Raw genomic sequence first — 20,313 nt, 5'->3', positions numbered from 1 at the left:
GACTAATAAAATCCAAATTATCTCAATATAAATACACTTTAAATATGTTTGAGAGAAATAACTACAACCAACTTTGGACATGTATGGATGATGTTTCAATTGACAAAATAAAAATAAATAAATCTTGTGGTATGTCTCATTTATTTATCTCACATTTGATTTATACATTGTTTTTTTTTGTTAGTATGGTTAACTAATATATGATCCATCAAAAACTACATGAATATGGTGTTTAGAATGATGGATTATCTCAAATGTACGGCTATAAATGGACTAATATTTTAATTGACAATGATGATTATAGTTCAATGCTAATCAGTCAAGCACTTACTTCTTATTAATTTACATTTGTGTGAAAAATACTTAGGTTACATCTACAAAAATCAATAATGAAGGAACACCAAGTAAAATTATCGCTTTAAGAATGTGTAAAGAAATTTTAGATACATTGAGTAACTATTTGTAGACAGATTATTATTTGGTAATCAAACAATCTAGGCCTTCATGTGCACCTATGCAAATTTATATTTATTTATTTTTTTTAAATGATAATAGATTGATTTTAGTTGATGAGTTATTTTTTTTTTTATTATCTAAGTGATTATAAATCTAGGGTTCAAACCTTAAAAAGAATATATTTTAATTTTTTTATGCATGTCAGTTGCATTACGATTTGACATATCCAATGACAAATTTTCATTAATCAATTTTAGATTAATAATCAATTTGTTTTTATGAAGTATTAATTGATTAATTGTGTGGCAAATTACATTCATCCTTATTTTAGCACCCCTATGAATCATGCATGACTCACATTTTTATTTGAGAATTTTATAATGATTGTTTAAACTTAAGTTAGTCGATTAAATTTGTGCATGTTTCTCTTTATTTATTTTGTGTATAATTTTAATTGTTCATTACTCTAAAAATCTACAAATTAAGAAGATTACTTGACCCAATTGGTATATCAAATGAGCAATCTTAGACAAATAAAAATTAAATTAAAAAATATTTGAATTTTTCTTACTTGTTACTATTGAGTAGTACCTTGGTTATTAATTAGCGTAATAAAAAGGCCAGGCCAGACCCGGCCCGTAGGCCATAATAGTGATACGAAGAGGATCATTTTGTCCTTCATGTTGGCTGCTACCGACACCTGGCGGTATCCTAATAGCTCTATTCTCTGTCGGTTGCCTCGGTGACCGGTTATACTAAGTGCACGTGCCGACAATCAGTAGTACTCTTAAGGAAAAAAATAAAAAAAAATAAAAATATTAGTTCTCAACCGAATGAGCGCTAGTCAAGGCAAAGGCAAAATCTAGTACAAATTTTTATATACACTTTCAAACCTTCTTTACAAAGTATCCAAATTTCCTCAAATTTTGCCGCAATCGATAAACGCCCAATTCCCTCTTCCCGAACTTCCTGCGATCTCAATATCGCCGGAAAAACAAACCCACTAAACCGTCCGATGATTCCCCTGAAAAAACACATCATCAACTCACCCAAATCTCCTCTTTCTCTAAATCGCTATCGCTATTGCCGTCACGCATGGCTCTTTATCTTCTTTATCGGCTTTCAAATCTTCCTCCTTTTCTCCTCCCGTTCCATCCAGTACCTTTTTCCGACTCCACAAACTCCGATCCCGTCCTCCGTCTCCGGCGAGAATGAATGCCCCTTAGGCAGAGTCTATGTCTACGATCTCCCACCTCACTTCAACACTCAATTACTTCGAAACTGTAATGAAATTAACCCCTGGGTTTCTCCATGTAATAATTTGTACTCAAACAACGGTTTCGGACGACGGGTTATCACCGGACTAGCTACAATTATGCCGGAAAGTCTCGCCGGCGCTTGGTATTGGACTGACCAGTTTGCGTTGGAGGTTATATACCATAATCGGATCATGAACTATCCTTGCCGAGTCCTTGAGCCAGAATCCGCTACGGCGTTCTACATACCACTGTACGCTGGACTCGCGGTTGGAAGGTATTTATGGAACAATTACAGTGCCGATGATCGCGATCGTGATTGCGTTATGATGTTAAGATGGATACAGAATCAAACATATTTCAAGAGATCGGACGGCTGGGATCATTTCATAACGATGGGTCGTATATCATGGGATTTTCGGAGATCAAAAGATGAGGATTGGGGTTCAAGCTGTATATACATGCCGGGTATGAGGAACATCACACGGCTATTGATAGAGAGAAATCCGTGGGACTATTTCGACGTCGGTGTACCTTATCCCACTGGATTTCACCCCACTACCGAATCCGACTTGCAGTCGTGGCAGGATTTCGTGATGACACGTAAGAGAACCACACTCTTCTGCTTCGCAGGCGCTACACGTGGCTTCATCAAGAACGACTTTAGAACCGCACTACTGAGTCAATGTTACAACTCGAACGGTTCGTGCCGAGTCGTGGATTGCGGCGGTTCGAAATGTTCTAACGGAACATCGGCCATTCTCGAAACGTTTCTTGACTCGGATTTCTGTCTCCAGCCGAGAGGCGACAGTTTCACCCGCCGGTCCATCTTTGACTGCATGATCGCCGGTTCAATTCCGGTTTTCTTTTGGAAGAGGACGGCGTATTATCAGTACCAATGGTTCTTGCCGGATGAACCGGAAAGTTTTTCCGTTTTTATAGACCGGAACGCCGTTAAAAACGGAACTTCCATTAAAATGGAACTTGAGAAAATACCCAGAGAAGTTGTGAAGAGAATGAGGGAGAAAGTAATCGAATACATACCCAAATTTGTGTATGCAAATCCCAACGAAGGGAAGGAAACCATAACAGACGCCTTCACCGTCGCCATTGATGGGGTGCTGAACAGAATCAAGGATCAAGAAGAAGCAGGATATAAATGGTAATGCAAATATGGGAAACTTGTATCTATTTTTATTTTTTTTTGGTAATGAGTAACTTTTTTATGTGTTTATTTATATACTCTAAGATATTAAATAATGTTCATAAATAAATATAATTTTCCATTAGATTAGTTATCTACATATTTTATTCACTAGAATAGTTATTATATGCCAAACAACAGCACATGATTCTTATTTGGGTATGTTGAGTCCAGGGTTATAGTTATGGTCTAACTACCTTTAATTAAACACTTGATAATATGGCTGACCAAACACTTTTTTTTTTTTGTTACTTAAGTTAAATAATTGTAATATATAGAGATGTGGTAGAGGTTATATTATTTTATAATTTTGATATTTATATATCTTAGTAATTATGAATAAAATAATAGCTTTTGGGTTGTGTTTATCTAAATTTCTTTTTATAGATGACTCACAAAAATCTAAAATTGTAGCCTGATTTTGAGGATTCATAAGAAGGTTGTGAAAGATGAGGCATTAATCAAAGTCATTCACCTAAATCAAGGGATGAGACCAGACATTTTCTTTGTATACATGAGTTTTATTTATTTTTTATTAACAATTTTATTTATAAACATTGAAAGGGTTAACAAACATGTAACGAAATAATCACCCAAAATTTTAATATTAAACCATAACAGCAACATTTACTTACATGAAGCATACAAGAAAAAACAAGGAATTAGTTGGTGGTGAGACATGACTAAGGTGTAGGGTAACCAAAATATTTTGCAGGGTAGAAATGTGACATAATTTTTTAATTTAATTTATTATTTATTTCTCTAATTAAAACAAAAAATTAAATCAGTCTACTCCTTTTATCACAAATTTACCCTTTATTTTAAAAGTCCACATCTCTAATTTCTAAATCCTTTAATGCATATATGATTGACCTTGTTTAGAATGGACTGATTGCCTTTTTTATTTTCTTTTAAACCTTTAAAAAAATGGTTGAAATGAGTTGTTGTCCTATCACTTAATGGGCTGCTAAAAATTAAAAGAAATAAAAGAGTAGGGTTTGTTGGACTGTTTGAGTGAATAAGACCATCTCTAACTTATACCTATATTTTCAAACCTAAAATACAGTAAATGTCACCTCAAACAGTAATTCAACATCAACCCAAAAACTCATTTTCAAACTCAAAAAAATATTCCATTTTATACAAACTTTTAATAATTTTTAATAATTATTCATATATTTATCAACTTTACAAATTAAATCTCAATACTTTTCAAATACACTAATTAAAGAAAATTTATATACATAACAAAATAATATAAATGAGAAAATGATTCTAATTAACAGATTATTAATCACATTTGTATTGATTATCGTTAATTTTTTTTATAGAATAAAATGTAATTTTTATTTTTAAGTATGGCAAACACTACAAAAAAAAATGATCCATTAGTAACTTATTTTTGCAACTTAAATATAACTAATACATTTTTTGAGAATATGTAACTTAAATTATAACATAAATTCTAAATAGTGGAAATATTGTAACATTTTTTACATTAAGTGATGTATTTTTAATTATGGCAAGAAATGTAATTTTTATTTTTAAATATTTAAAAAAAATATAATTATTGTAACTGGTTATTTTTTAGTTTTTTATCAATATTATTTATTATTATAAATTTATGATATATAAAAAAATATTAATATAAATATATAAGATAAAACAACAAAATTAAACATATAAATAAATTATATACAAAATTAGATATAAAATTTAATTAAATTAAAAATTAAAGAACCAAAATAAAGGTTAAGAATAAAGGATATAAAAAAGTTAAATATTCAAATCAAAACATTAATAAACTTTAGGGTTTTTTTTTCTGAATTTTCAATTCAGTTATGCATAATGAATTGTGTAAACCCATATTTGGGTTTTGTTGGAGAGAGAAAATGATGGATTCACATTTGGGGTTTAAGTTTGGTGTTGGGTTGGAGGAAAAAATGGGTTTAGGTATACGAGGTTTAGGTATACGAATTCAGTCACATTGGAGATGCTCTAAAGAGAGTTAACGGGCTTGCCGAATTATGTTGTAATTTATCTTTTCGTCCCTGAAGTATTGTAAGTTATACAAATTATTACCTTCACATTACTTCTAAAAATTAATTCATTGTTAACTAGCATGCATTCGTGCCCACTAACTTAAAGTAGTTTCAGAATTAACTATTCTATAGGGTATTAATTATAAAAACAATTATTGATGAATTAAAAAAATATGCTAAGAGAATTGTTGTGATGATTTTCCTTAATCAAAAACAAATAAAACTATGAAAACATATCTAACATGAGCTTTGTTATTCACTGCACCCCTTTGACTAAGGCATGGGAAAATAAAATATAGAGAAAATGTCTATCAGCTTAAAAAATAGTAATAGTTTAATTATATATTTCAAAATGTATGAAAATGGAAGATTTATTTACTCCACTGTTATCCCACAAAATCTCCGAACATTTTATGACGCATTTAATATAGAAAATAAGATAAGCAAGTATATTTTAACCTAATATTTGATTATAATAACTATCTCATTAAAATGTTATTAAAATTAATTTAACATATTATTATGGAGAGAAGAGAGGAGTGCGATTATTATAGAAGTCAATGGATTTATTGGAATGTGTTATGCATGTGATGGTATTAATTAGTGTAAGTAGAGTAAAAGAAAAAATATTTATTATGCTAAACAGATTTGAAGGATTATTTTAAATGATAATCATTCTAATTATGTGCCATTAATAGATTGTTGAAAATGAAAGTGAGCATAACATGGTTACTCTTATTTTAATTAATAATAAATATATGAATAGTTCATCATTTCAGTTATTTGATACATATGTATTTTTTTATATACCTATTTTGATTATTTGTTACAATGATAATTTTATTATACATGTATAATTATAATATCATATATCTACTTATTAAAAATATGTCTTGATATGAAAAATCCAAATAAAAAAAAATCATTAATAATATTATTACTTAAATCATATATATATATATATATAATTAATCTTTTTTTAAAAGAATCAAATCCATGTGAATCACATATTTTGTTTATTTAAATGAGTCATGTATTTTATTCTTAAATAATTCATCATTCTTTCATTTATTTAAAAAAAATTATCATTGGTGGGCAACAACAATCCTGTATTAAAATATTTTAAATAAACAACTAATCAAATAATTTTAAAATATGATTTTTTTTAAATTGTTTTTTAATAAGATTAATAATCTATATTTTATTTATAGTTGTTAAAAATAATTATAATTTCAAATTAAATATTTTAAAATAATAATTATATTACATTTTTTTTTTAATAAGACTACAAATTTTAATTTATATAATTTTTTATAATAAAATTTTAAAATAATTACTAAATAAATATTCAATTAAGTAAATAATAATAATTTAGAATTAAATATTTATAAACAATATAATTTTTTTCAATAAGATTAACAATTTTAATATAAAAAGTGACATGGATTTAAAAAAAAAAATAAAAAAAAAATAATATATATATATATATATATATATATATATATATATATATATATATATATATATATATATATATATATATATATATATATATATACACCTTACAAAATTTACAAACTTTTTTATTTTTTAGGTAACTTAATAAATATGAGATATTATCAACTTTATAAATATAAATAAAATATTTCTGTTACATAACTACACCTAGCCATTTACACAAATATAATATTCTTCCTTTCATATAATAACATATGTGTCAGCACATGATGATGATACGAAGAATCGGAGGTTTTGTTCCCATCCTACTTTCCCAAATTGCTTTATTACCCACTAAATAATAGAACAAATGACAAAACAACTCATAGTATTTTATAAACATTGAAAGTAGCCCTTACATTTTTAAAATATATAAAATAACACCAATGGTTTAAAGGTCATCTTCATCTTCATCTTCATCTTCGTTCTGCTGTTTCTACCAAAAAACTAGATGTTATAAGTTAATTATAAACTCTAGATCAATTTAAATAAGAGATACTTTTGTGCTTTCTTACTTTACAATCTTTTAACATATATTTTATATCTAATTTTGGCAAATATTTAAGTATATATATATATATAATCTCGTTTATATTGCTAAAATACTTGGCTCAAGGAAAATCTAATTAGATTTAAGTTGTGCAATTGGTAAGATCATATTAAGAAAGTAATTTAAATTAATCCTTTAAAATTAAAATTTTAGAATTATAGTTCTAATAAAATTCAAATGTAGTTTTGTAATCATATCAATTATACTATTATCGGAATTATCATTTTAATATTTATTATTATATATATTTTTTCAAACAAAACATATAACATATTATTAATTCATTATTTAACTTCTTGCTTTGAATTTTTAGAAGAAATTTTATTTGTAACTAATCTACATATATATATTTGACCTCAAAAAATCACATTTTTCTTTTATAATTTTTTCAACTACAAAAAAATTAAGCTTTTCCAATCATATTTTTGTATTGCATATATATAATCACTTTCAATTTTAAAATTTTAAAAATACTTGTTTGTAGTTGTAATTATGATGGTGATAATCTCAATATAATTACATGTTAGTTGTTACCACAAAATAATCTCATATAAACACCAGTCTTGTTAATAATTATTTTGAACCTCATAAAAACATATGTTGTCTTGTTGTTGGTTCTTATTTGTAGTTTATAATGATTTTCCATTTCCAATAGTACTAGTTATAGATTTCTAAATCTGTTAAAATGATGTATTGGTATATATTATTGACTAGTTAGCTTTGATATTATCATAAAAGCATTAAATATCTATATAAAAAATGGAACAATAGAATGAAGTAGGTAGTCCACCAACACACGTCTTACGGACTCGGTTAGGATCGAGATGGCCGATAGGGGATCAGGATCCGGCTAATCGGTAATCATTTACAACACAACACAAACTGGAACTAATCCGGTTAAAGACTAGAACCGCTCTTAACACTACGCAGATTGTCACAGACTCTTGAACCGAGTTCAAGGGCGAAAATGTCTGTTTCAATCTGAAGCAACGTATGCGACTCGGTATGAAAGGTATTTAGGAGAAATCGGTTTAAGGAGAAAGCCAGTTCGGTTAAGGGAATTATTAGTTATTTCGATGGAGATTTTAGGTGTTTCGGTTTGGTTATAGTAGGTAAGCCGGAATGTAAAGGTGAAGAACACGAGACAAGATTTTATGGATGTTCGGAGTTTAATATCATACGTCACCCCTTCTTCTCAAACAGTGAGAAGGATATTCACTAACTGGAATATTACAGAACACAATACACAATCTGAACGAGTCTTATTTACTGCTTGTCGGTTACACCACTCACACAATGATGTAATACTTTTACACAAGGTAAAATACACAGTTTTCTCTTAGAGCAATTTCACTTTGAGAACAGAATAGCTATGTCAACTCAGGATGTTCTTAGGGCTTGAATATATGAAAAACTTGGTTGATTCTTGCTTGCGCGTTGTGTTTTGTTTACTGTTCTTGGATTCCTTTATATAGAGAATATGACAACGGTCATATTTCTCTCTCATTCATTGATTGGTCAGCCGAACCAGCCAGGTTCAGGTGGCGTGTACGCTTTGTCATTTTGGACATCTGACCGACATGCATTAGTCGGCCGCCTGTTTCAGAAGGTTGCTTGTGATCTTGGATAATTAATCATCATTGTTTTTGTTGCATGCTTCTGACTCGGATCACGGATCTTTCTTATGTTCATTATCCAAGATATTTATTACGTCATCTTTCACAGATTTCATCGATTTGAGTATTTTCCCGTTGACCTTAAGATCTTCGATTTTTGAGCCAGCCGGAAAGAATGCTTCATCCAACTTTTCATTTTAACCGATCCGGTTTAGGGAAGTAGCACCGATTTTCTTGATTGTCTGGATTTCTTTGAGACAGAGTGTCTCAACCGGTCCGGTGCGGTTCCTGCAAAAAGGAATTTTGAGATTGGTTAAATTTTTTGTCCGGTTAAAATTAACTTACTTAATTTTTCTAATAGACTCGAACCCAAGAACTTATATTCATCTCTTGTTACCGCTAGACTAGAAAACAAGATTATATATATATATATATATATATATATATATATATATCCTAAAAGCGTCATATATCTTGGGCATAAACATCCTTATTTGAAAGAGTCGACTACTTGACTAACATAAGCGAGAGAAACCAAAGGCGGAAAGTTAGGACAGTCGAGATAGGCGAGACCCCATCAGTTAATTTATATATTGTTGAATGGTGTTAAATAAAATTGATTAATAGTAAATGAAAATTCTAGGAATATTGGAATGTAGAGAAACTAAATCTCAAAACCCCAAAGGAATTGAATGGCCTTGTAACCACATGTGCTCTTGTAATTCTAATGATCTTTTTCTGCCTTAAAATCGAATTTTAGATAATATCTTAATAATATTTATTTAATTTTTTTTGTTATAAATTTTTTATAATTTTTTAAATATATAAATAAATTATGAGTTTCTTTAAATATAAAAACATTATAACAAAAGATGCAATCATAAGAACATTTGTGTCCCATTCTTTTATCACATCTTTCATCTTCTAGCCTGATAGTAACAAGAGAGGTAAAAATCCCAGACTACTTGAGATTCAATTCAAAAAAAATAAAATAAAAGTAAAAAAACATTATAATGAAATGATAAATATATATAAATTGAAACTATTTCTGAAATAAACAGAAAATAACAAGAATACATAATCTCCACATACGCAACCCAATTCTCACTCCAAGCCACAACAAGACATGATTATCCTGTGTCTCAACTTTTTCTCTCTCTCATATAGTACACCATCCTAGCTAATATCACATGTTATTTCTCCATCCATCTCTCTTGGCTCTATTGCATCTCATCACTCATTTCACTACTAAACCAGTAGTGTGTGAGAGAGAAAAAAAAGAAAGAAAAAGTGTAATGGGTACCATATGTGTTCCTCTGATAATATGTATGATAACACTTGTTCACCTACTGATAAAAACCACACAATTATCAACGCCTCCTCCGTTGCCCATCCTTCCCTTGCCGACGTATTCCCAACTAAAATGGCAAAAGAGAGAAATCATCATGTTTCTTCACTTCGGAGTCAACACATTTACAGACTCCGAGTGGGGGACCGGGCACGAAAGCCCCTCCATTTTCAACCCATCAAACCTTAACACCAGCCAGTGGGCTGACGTGGCAGACCAGACCGGAATCTCCCTCATGATCTTGACAGCAAAGCACCACGACGGTTTCTGCCTATGGCCGTCCAAGTATACGGATCATTCCGTCGCTAAAAGCCCCTGGATGGCCGGAAAAGGTGACGTGGTTCGTGAATTCATTGATGCGGCGGTGGCCCGTGGAATAGACACCGGCTTATATCTGTCGCCGTGGGATAGACATGATCGGAGATATGGCCGGACTCTTGACTACAATGAGTTTTATTTGGCACAATTGCAGGAACTACTTAAAAAGTAAGTGATGGTGGTGGGTAATTAATTAATTAAACTAAAGGTTCTCAAAGCTTTAAAGAATAAAGTTAAATCAAAATAAAAAATTCTCAAAGCTTTATAATTATTTCTTTCGTCTAAGTGCTTTTTTTTTTTTTTTTTCTGAAAATGTTTGGCCACAAAATTAATTATATAGATTTTTCTGGTAAGAGTTATTATCGTGTTATCTAATTAGTCAAGATTTTAATTATAGCGTTCTAAATAGCCTTAAATGAATGAAATAATTATAATCTTTGATAATTGAGTGGGTGGATGGATTATGGCTATTTATGGTATTAACGAATTAGTCAAAACTAAACTGTATTATAAAATTAGTAAAAACTGTTTATAATTGGTGAGCTCATGTCTAATTAAGGGTGCATTTTCTTTGGATTTGCCTAATAAAAACGGGTTTTTGATATTTTTGTTAATTAAATGATTAATTACCTCTTTTTATGATGATAGGATTATTTGAATTCTTTTATGTATTTTTTTAAAACATGATATGTGAGTTTTTTTGTATAGTTAAAATTATTTATAATTTCAACTAGTGTCCAATTTAAATTAAAATTCAATTATATTTGTTTTTATCAAATCAAATATATACAATTTACAAACTTAGGATCATGATTCAACAGCTTCTTTATTTCTTTTTTTAATGAAGATTTGATCTCATCTGACTATAACTATAAGTTTTTGCCAAACTTAAAATGAAAATACTAAATATATATATAATCATTGTTAATTGTTATATGTCTATATATATACATAATTAATCATTATGCTTCTCGGCCAGATATTGATTTCATTTATAATTGGATTGATTTTACCCCTATCTAATATATAAAAGTTTATATGATTCAACAAAACTAGGATGAATAGTCTTGGGATTTTATTTTCTAAATGTGATAATGATTTTTAGATTAGAATTTAAGTATGATCTTATAACATGCAACATGAAGGTCTACAAGTGTAAAGGAGATATGGTTTGATGGTGCGAAAGGCTCAAATGCTCCGAACATGACCTATTTTTTCGACGAATGGTTCGCAATTGTTGAAGAGTTGCAGAGCTCAATCAACATCTTTTCGGATGCAGGCCCGGGCGTCCGATGGGTCGGCAATGAGAACGGGTTCGCGGGTACCACAAGTTGGTCTACCATCAATCGATCCGCTCTCTCCATTGGTAGCGATACCACTCTAGGGTAATTGTTTTCTTTCAATTCCTATATATATGGCTTGGATATTTGTTTATTTTTATGTGTTTCCCACTTATTTATAAGCTATTATCTAATAATACAATTGCATTAGAGATGATAAATTAAGTGAAAAGAGTTATTATTTCAGATAGACAAGGGTCTCATAGCTCTGGTCTAATTAAATGTAATGTTGCAGGTACCTAAACAGTGGGGACCCGAAAGGGACGAACTGGCTACCACCCGAATGTGATGTATCGATTCGACCCGGATGGTTTTGGCATAAATCTGAAAAACCAAAGTCGCTGAAGAAGCTTCTCGAGATCTATTACAAGTCTGTGGGCAGGAATTGTGTGATGCTTCTCAATGTGCCCCCCAACACAACCGGTCTTGTATCCGAAGATGACATTGGAAGACTGAAGGAGTTTAGAGGTGCAATCAACAGGATATTCTCGACCAATTTGGCCCAAAACTGTTTGATAGAGGTTAGTAGCGAGCGAGGAGGGAAAGGTGAGGGATTTGGAGCTTATAACATGTTGGATAGTGATGATTTATGGACATATTGGGCTCCAAAAGATCAAGGAAAACATGATCATTGGATTGAGATCAAGGCAAGGAATATTGGTGAGAAGGTGAGATTCAATGTGGTGAGGATCCAGGAGGCTATCGGGCTTGGTCAGAGGATCAAACGGCATGAGGTCTATGTGGATGGGATACGTATCGTGAAAGAAACAACGGTGGGGCATAAGCGGCTACACAGGCTGAAGAATGGAGTGGTGCATGGATATATTGTGAAGATACTCATCACTGAATCAAGGGGGTTGCCTTTAGTATCATCCATTGGACTCCATTATGACCCTTTTTGGCAACCCAAACAAAATGTGTCAATGAATGAATGAAACAATTTATATCTTTGTATTTTGGCGTATAACCTTGGAAATGTCCAAAGAATAAGAGGCATGTGTTTAGAAATCGAACCTAAGACCTTTTCCTTGAGCTTTTACAATGAATTTAAAAAAATATGAGATTTTCATTGCAAAGTATGTGTAACTTTTCTGTTTTGTTGACAAATGTAAATTTTCTGGGACAAGCGCGGTCAGTTTCTTATTGAGAAATAGGAATTGATTGATATTCACAAAACAATTATAGAAAACCCTCTATGCCCTTTCCGGACAGCACATCCCTGTAAATGTTGAGAGCTTCTTCCATGACCTGGGCTTGAACTAGCAGCTGTGCCCTCTTCTTACCAGAAGGATGAGTGGACAGATAATCTCTCAACGAAGATTCGCCAGTCACCTTTCCTAACTTCTCGTAAACAGTTGGTGCCACTCGAGGGTCATATCCAGCTGATGCCATCAACAGAAGCCCAATATAATCTGCTTCCATTTCCATCCTGAAAACCATAACCATTTCTATCATCATATACTTCTAACAATTCTAAAGATAATCCCAGAAAGTCGAGATAAAACAAAAACAAGAGAAAACTCAGACTTTGAACGAAAAAGGTAGCATGAAGTCTATATACCTTCGTGAAAAAGGTAGACGCAGGAAGAGCGCAGACATGGTATTAACAACATCAGGCATGACAAACTGGTACAGAATTAACTGCAGGATAGCAAACCAGAGATTCTTTGTAATCCCTTCTGCAGCATGTCGGGCGACTGCATGAGATACCTAGACAATAAAAATAAACACAACACCAACAAATTAGTACAATCAAATTGCATAAACATTTCCATATCCAATTCATATGTAATACCTCATGACCAATAATTGTTGCAATCTCTGAATCTGATTTAAAATGCTCAAGCAAACCGGTGAACACCACAATTTTGCCACCAGGCAAACACAAAGCATTCACAACAGGTTCATTCACCACCAGTATCTCCCAATTTAGTCCCTCCAAATGTTTCGTGGCAGCCTGAGCCCCTCTCTCGCCCCCCTTCTTTCGGCTCTCTTGAACCCACGAATCATCAAGAACTTCGTCCTGCTTCCCCCATTTTCCCTCCTCAGGATTCTCAGTCAACATGGCTATGGTATCATTTCCAGCTGCAGGCTCCTGAATCCCACGAACATCACCTGTGTATTTGAGATCGCTCCAAACCTGTTCATGACTCAAACCTCTCTCCAACGCTTCTATGATATCTTTAGCGATCAATCGAATGCGAACACTGTCTGGGTGAATCGCCGGCAATATTTTCCCCTTGAATGATCCCTTCATCTGTTCAAATTGGCTCTCACCCAACTGTCTCTCCAGTTCCTTAGACAGGAGAACGAAATGCCTTCGCTTCGTATAAGGCACGGATTCCAGATTCCCAAAATAGACTGTGATTACTATGCCGGTGCCAACCACCACGATAATGAAACCCATCCTCGGATTTTGGAACCATCTTTTCGGACCTCGAGTTTGGAAATGATGGACTTGATACCGATCAACATGGTATAACCTTCTGGATGCGCCATTGAAGGGGTTGTTGTTGTGTTTATATTGCTGCTTAATCGATTGAAAACGGTTACCCAGATTTCGAGCAAATGGAGAGGAGACAGTGAACTCAGAAAATTTGGACTTAATCGGGTTCGGTAACGATGAGGAATAGTGTTTGATTCTGGAAAGCGATTCCCCAACTGGACCTTTGCTACCGGTAAACGATAGGAGGTTACGGAAGGTTCCGAATCCAAACTTGGACCGCTGGTACCATCCCATGATTTTCTGCAAAGTATTCTCAACTTCAAATTACACCTATGCTGTAAACGTCAATGCCAGAAGAGGGCGATGGGACAAGGCTGGACCTGAGGATTGGGCTGCCTATAAAATGAAGCAAGTATAGTAAATTCAGTTCTCAATCACAAACCCTCCTAAATGATCTAGCTAGCGATTACACAATTAAAACTCAGACTATTTTCATCAGGGTTTGTGTTTGTTTTGTGATTGAATGTTTTTATTTTTAGGGTTTTATTTTGGAATGAATTGGATGCAAGGGTTTATTACTATGACAACGAACAAGGAAAAGATTATCGCAGAGTATAAGAAAACGGAAGCATACCTGCTTCTGGACGGATCCGTTGAGAAACAAGACCCAAATTTGAAACGTCGGTTTTAGAATCCTGGAATTGGAAGACTCGATAGTATTATCTATTAAGGCGAGAAGACGGTGTAAACCACTGACGAGAAGACAATCATTTTAGAAGGACGTACTCAGTAAACCCTATGTAGAGTCGATTGATGTCACAAGAAAATAAGAAGAAGAATCTTGGTAAAATGGAAGCGCCCACGTACCCTCCACCTCTTTAACAGTGTGTTTATGAGTCTTCTGGAAGTCGCCAACATCGACGAGGGCTGCCGGGTAGGAAGTAACTAGGAAGAAGAAGAAAAAACTACATTCCTCCCCCATTTTTTTTTTTTTTTTTTATTTTAAAAAAACTGTATTTACATTTTACTTTTATTTATTTATTTATTTAAAAAAACTGTATTTACATAAAGACTAATGACAAAGAACTAAAATTCATATCATTTTCAATTTGTGATAGTTCAACTATAAAGCATAAACGAATGTTCTGAATAAGAACATGGCTAACTTTAGGTGAAGTTGCTCGGGGCTAATTCATTCATGTAAGAACATCTTCAACCGACACACATAATGAATTTTGGGTGCCTATTTTGCTCCAACCCTACTGAAAAAAACTCAAAATGAGTTTTTTTACTCTCTCCTCCAGCCAAACTCATATTGTAGCACTTGCATTTTGGCCATTTTTTAAAAAAATGGTCCTTAGGTTATATATATATATATATATATATATATATATATTTTATAACTTTTATTTTTTTTACATTTAAATTAATCCTTCAACTTATATTTTTTTTTAAGATTAAAAGTTAAATTGTTTTTCAAATATATAATCAAATCATTAAATTTATTATATTTGAAATTTAATCTAATTTATTTTATATTTATAATTTATTTTATATTTATAATTTTTATTTTATAATTTTAATTTTATAATATGTTAACAATGTTTGTTTTAATATAATATGTTTGTTTATTTATGTATTAGAATTATTTTGTTGTTTATGAATTATTAATATATATTTAATTTTTTTAAATGAAAGAGTAAAGATTGAGATTAAATATGTAAAGTTAATAAATATATAGATAATATTAATAAGATTAAAAAGTTAGTGTAAGAAAAAAATATTTTATATTCTTTTGAATTTGAGAATGAATTTTTAAATTTGAGAATTATGGGTTATAAAAATGGTCTAAATGTAATGTAACATTCAGTGATTTTAAGGCTACAAATCTAAGTAGAAAAGCAGGCTTAAAGATTTCCTCAAGTTTCATGGAGTGGGACAACAACAATGGTTACCTAATTGACAATATCAAATTTCTCAACCAACTCAAATGACAAGAACCTTATGCTCAACATATAACATCTAAATAAAATCACTGAACTACAGAATAACATTATATTGATTCTTGTAGAATATAAGTATTGTTAAGATAGAAAGCCAAGCTAAGCTTATACTCAAGGAATTGGCGTGAACAAACAAACATTATAAAAAAACTGGAGATTAATAAAAATAAATGAGAGCAAAAATGTAGTTCGTCATTCAAAACATTAATTTAATATTGAGTTCCATTTTTTTCCTCAGAAATAAAAATGGTCAGCAAAATTGGAGGACAATTGAGACCATGTTTACTTCAAATAATGCCCCCATTTGTCCTTTTTCCACAGTTTACTACCATCTTTTTCCGCCACCACCACCTCTAGAATATCCTCCGCCGCCGCCGCCACCTCGGCCAAACCTATTGCCACCACCGCCACCACCACCACGATAACCTCCTCCACCACGTCCGTAACCTCCTCTTGTTTGTTCCCTTACTTGTAAAGGAGGCAACTCTTTCACCACTTCCAAGCTCACACCACCAGCAGATTTAGCACCTAAAGACAGTGCATTATAATAACAATAAATTCTCTATATCAACAACTAACCAAGACCAAGTTAAGAAACAGAAATATAAACTGATTATATAATACCTTCAACAATCATGTCTACGTCGTCAACACTCACATCAAAAACAGCACCCATTGCATCAGCAGTTAGAGCAAGATTCTTAATCAAATCCACCTTTTCGCTTGGTAAAAACCTCCTCAGGACACCAAATGCAAACCTGAAATAAGTTTTAAAAGATTTATTTTTAGATAATTGTCCTTTTATACAAACACAGCAGATATAGTTGGTAACAAAACATTCGAATTCACTTACGATGGGGTATAGATGGCCCTTCCAACCCCAAGAAGAACAGTGACATGGTTCTCCATGGAACTGAGAAGTGATCTATTTTTTATCTCTGTGTAGCCCTATTGAACGGTAAAATGAAAAGAAAAACAAAGTCATTTATCTATTTTAAAGAATCTAATTATGGAACAAAAATAAAAAAAAGTAAAACTCACAGCAGTCTTTGCAATGGCTTTTGCAAGAAGTTCAACAGGAGATAAGCCAGAAGAAGCAAGAAGCTCCTCAGCAGCAGCTTGGAAGATAGGAATGACACTGAGATGCACAATTTTACATTCATAAGACAGGTGAAGTTTAAGTGTAACCAGAAGAAAGCAACAAGAATCCCAATTTACCTGTCAGAAACATTTGTTATAATCCTCGATGCATCAGTTCCGGCAGCTTTAGCCATGTCAGCTGGCTGGGGAGCAGACAAATGTTCAAACTTAACACCAGACTCTCTTTCTATCCTGTTGCCGTTGCCTCTTCTTGGATCATAAAGCATGACAGCAACACCAGTGTTTCCTACAAAGTTTTTGAAATATAATTTCAAAGGAATCGCAAGACACTAACACAAACAAGAAGAGATTATTGCTAAAAGTGAAAAATTACCGGCTCTTCCTGTCCTTCCAGAACGATGAATATAGGCTTCCACATCCTTGGGTGGCTCACACTGATGCAAAATAAACAGCTAATATCAAACACTAAAATAGACATGTAAAACACATAGTAGATAAAAAGCAAACATCACAAACCTGGATAATCAGCTGAACATCATTTATGTCAAGTCCACGAGCCGCAACATTAGTGGCCACCAACACCAAGAATTTACCAGATCTGAATCCAGAAAGAGTGATCTGGCACAACAAAATGGACAATTTCGTAAAATGAGATTTCATTTGAAAATAGTAGATATGCATAGTATTAAATGCCTCTATTTTTTAGGAAAAAGTACAGTTAGTGTGATATAGATTTGAGAAGTCAAAACTTTGAACAATATGCAATCTGATCAAGCAGTTTCTTCAAAGCCTAAGAGTTCATCAAGAATCTCTAGCTTCAACAAATTCCTCTAATGTGAAATGATTTTTCAACGTTGACAAACAGAAAAGCGTATTTCTTTTTCTTTTAAACAAAAAATCATTATTGATGAATTAGATTGATGATGTGATAGAGGGTTAAGTACAAGTTACCCTTCATCAGCCCAAAGTAAAAGCAAAACAGTGTCTACTCTCAATTGGTCACTTACCTCACGCTGTGATTGTTGAATGTCACCGTGGAGGGCACGTGCTCCAGGTAATAAACCGGCAAGTTCAGAAGCACAATCCTTTGTTTCAGTAAAAATAATAACACGTCCACAACTGTATGTAAGAAACACAATCAATTTATTAAATAAACAAAAAATTAGTGAAAAGGTTTTAATTATTAGTAAGAAACCAAAAAACAACAAACCTGCCATAACAACGAATAATATCTGGAATGAGTTGTGTTCTTGCAGAACTAGAGCACGGCATAATAATATGCCTCACATTTGTACTAGCCTTCATTTTATCATTTCCAACAAGATCAACAGTCTTCTTATCAGCTTTCAGAAACTTTCCAGAAATCTGAAGAAAAAAATTAAATCAGACAACAAAACAGACTAGACAGTGCAAAGTGAATATACACAACAGAATGAATGAGAAAAAGAAGGAAAAGAAAGGCATATACCTGTTTCACCCAGACTGGTAGGGTGGCACTGAATAAAAGTGTCTGAACCTTGCTGGGATCATCCACCTTTCCTGCAAACATACAAATTAAATCAACAAGTTGTTAACAAAGAAGCATACCTGTCAAAACCATATTAAAATTTTGGTGAAGTATAAATTACAATACCTAGAATAAGTTCAACATCTTCAACAAACCCCATTCGAAGCATCTCATCTGCTTCATCCAGGACACGGAATTGCAAGGAGCTGAAGTTAATATTACCCCTTTCTATATGATCCTGCAATAAGAGATTAAAGAACTCAGTAAACATATTGATAGGCAGTCTAAGAACCAAAAGTTAAATTTAAACAAGAATATACTTAAAACTATGAAAGAAGTTAACCTTGACACGACCAGGAGTCCCCACAACAATATCCACCCCTCTGCTCAACTTCACTTGCTGAGGCTGGTATGGAGACCCTCCATACAAGCAAACAGTAGTCAGTCCCATTGCTCGACCATAAGATTCAAAGTCAGCAGCAACCTAGAAGGCAGCCAAAAAAAAGGAATAATGAGTAATGCTTATAAACTGATAGATGAAATAACAGCTACTGTAACACAAAACAATACCTGTGTAGCCAGTTCCCTAGTTGGTAGGAGGACAAGAACACTTGGATTTTTGCCATATCCAGTCTTTCTTCCAGCTTTTGCAGGCCCACTGGTCAAGGACTCCAATATGGGTAACACAAAAGCAAGTGTTTTACCCTGTACAAAAACAAGAATGAAACTCAGAGAACAAGTTATTATCAAAAAGACTACATTAATAAAAAAAACTCAATTCCAGTAGTTAGCTCATCAATTTCAGGGATATACAGTGATAAATGCTAGTGAGCAGGTACAATGGAACACTACAAGCAAGCACTACTAAATGCTAGCGAGTATGTCCTGCCTAATTGTTGTAATTTTTAGAGAGAATCCAAAACAGCAATATACGTATTTAAAAACAATTAAATTAGAAATAGACAGGATTAAAACCCTAATCAGTAAACAAAGATAATATCTATGAAACAATATCAATAAAAAAACATAATATTTAATGAAATAAAGAAATAGAAAGTATCACCTGTCCGGTTCTAGCACGACCGACCAAGTCCGATCCATCAAGAACAATATTAAAGGTCATTGCTTGAATAGGGAACAAGGCTTCGATACCCCTCGATTTCAAAGCATCTCTCAACGGAGCCGAAATCCTGAAATTCTTTACGGCGTTGGGATTCTCATCCTTTTCGGCCTCTTGAATTTCATCGTCTCCCAATTTCATCTTCTTCTTCGGCTTTTCTAATTCAGCGTTTTTATCGGGTGATGGCTTCGAATTCATCGGCTCAACTAACTCGGAGCTATTTTCGCTCTTCTGATCCTCATTATCCTCGTCAACATCTGCAGCCTTCCGCTTTTTAGAACTTTCCTTCTTCTTACTCTTCTTTTTCTTCAAATCAATCTCATCCGAGTCGGACTCAGATACTTTTGATTTCTTCTTCTTATCGCTGGAAGAATCCAAGTCCACGCCGTTCTTCATCTTCTTCTTCAACTTCTTCTCTGACTTGCTAATTTCGGCCTCGGCAGAGAGAGGCTGAACAAGAGGAAGAGAAGGCATGGTCTTGGATGTAGAGAGAGAGAGAGATGGAGGCT

General features: G+C 32.6%; 4 protein-coding genes across 4 annotated transcripts; 2 read left to right on the top strand and 2 right to left on the bottom strand.

Annotated features, from left to right (window-relative positions):
• The first annotated feature begins 1,351 nt into the window (after positions 1–1,351).
• Positions 1,352–3,006, top strand: LOC124925502 (xyloglucan galactosyltransferase XLT2). The gene has a single exon (XM_047465525.1). The coding sequence runs from the start codon at positions 1,472–1,474 to the stop codon at positions 2,876–2,878; it is 1,407 nt and encodes a 468-aa protein (XP_047321481.1). The 5' UTR covers positions 1,352–1,471; the 3' UTR covers positions 2,879–3,006.
• Positions 3,007–9,791: 6,785 nt separating this feature from the next.
• LOC124923934 (alpha-L-fucosidase 1-like) lies at positions 9,792–12,621 on the top strand. The gene is made up of 3 exons (XM_047463939.1): positions 9,792–10,455; positions 11,433–11,672; positions 11,863–12,621. Exons 1-3 carry the CDS (start codon positions 9,812–9,814, stop codon positions 12,560–12,562), a joined length of 1,584 nt encoding a protein of 527 aa, XP_047319895.1. The 5' UTR covers positions 9,792–9,811; the 3' UTR covers positions 12,563–12,621.
• A 55-nt stretch (positions 12,622–12,676) lies between these two features.
• Positions 12,677–14,877, bottom strand: LOC124923935. The gene is made up of 5 exons (XM_047463940.1): positions 14,860–14,877; positions 14,708–14,768; positions 13,423–14,469; positions 13,189–13,337; positions 12,677–13,056 (listed from the first exon to the last, which is right to left on the bottom strand). Exons 3-5 carry the CDS (start codon positions 14,365–14,367, stop codon positions 12,807–12,809), a joined length of 1,344 nt encoding a protein of 447 aa, XP_047319896.1. The 5' UTR covers positions 14,368–14,469; positions 14,708–14,768; positions 14,860–14,877; the 3' UTR covers positions 12,677–12,806.
• A 1,237-nt stretch (positions 14,878–16,114) lies between these two features.
• LOC124925630 (DEAD-box ATP-dependent RNA helicase 7) lies at positions 16,115–20,313 on the bottom strand. Its single transcript, XM_047465687.1, has 14 exons — positions 19,748–20,313; positions 19,255–19,389; positions 19,028–19,168; positions 18,811–18,922; positions 18,646–18,716; positions 18,388–18,542; positions 18,185–18,296; positions 17,694–17,795; positions 17,551–17,611; positions 17,295–17,463; positions 17,118–17,214; positions 16,930–17,024; positions 16,701–16,834; positions 16,115–16,604 (listed from the first exon to the last, which is right to left on the bottom strand). The coding sequence occupies exons 1-14, from the start codon at positions 20,276–20,278 to the stop codon at positions 16,402–16,404; spliced, it is 2,118 nt and encodes a 705-aa protein (XP_047321643.1). The 5' UTR covers positions 20,279–20,313; the 3' UTR covers positions 16,115–16,401.

The sequence above is a fragment of the Impatiens glandulifera genome, chromosome 2, assembly GCF_907164915.1.
Source record: "Impatiens glandulifera chromosome 2, dImpGla2.1, whole genome shotgun sequence".
Taxonomy (NCBI): Eukaryota; Viridiplantae; Streptophyta; class Magnoliopsida; order Ericales; family Balsaminaceae; genus Impatiens; species Impatiens glandulifera.
This window is presented reverse-complemented; position numbering and strand designations above follow the sequence as displayed.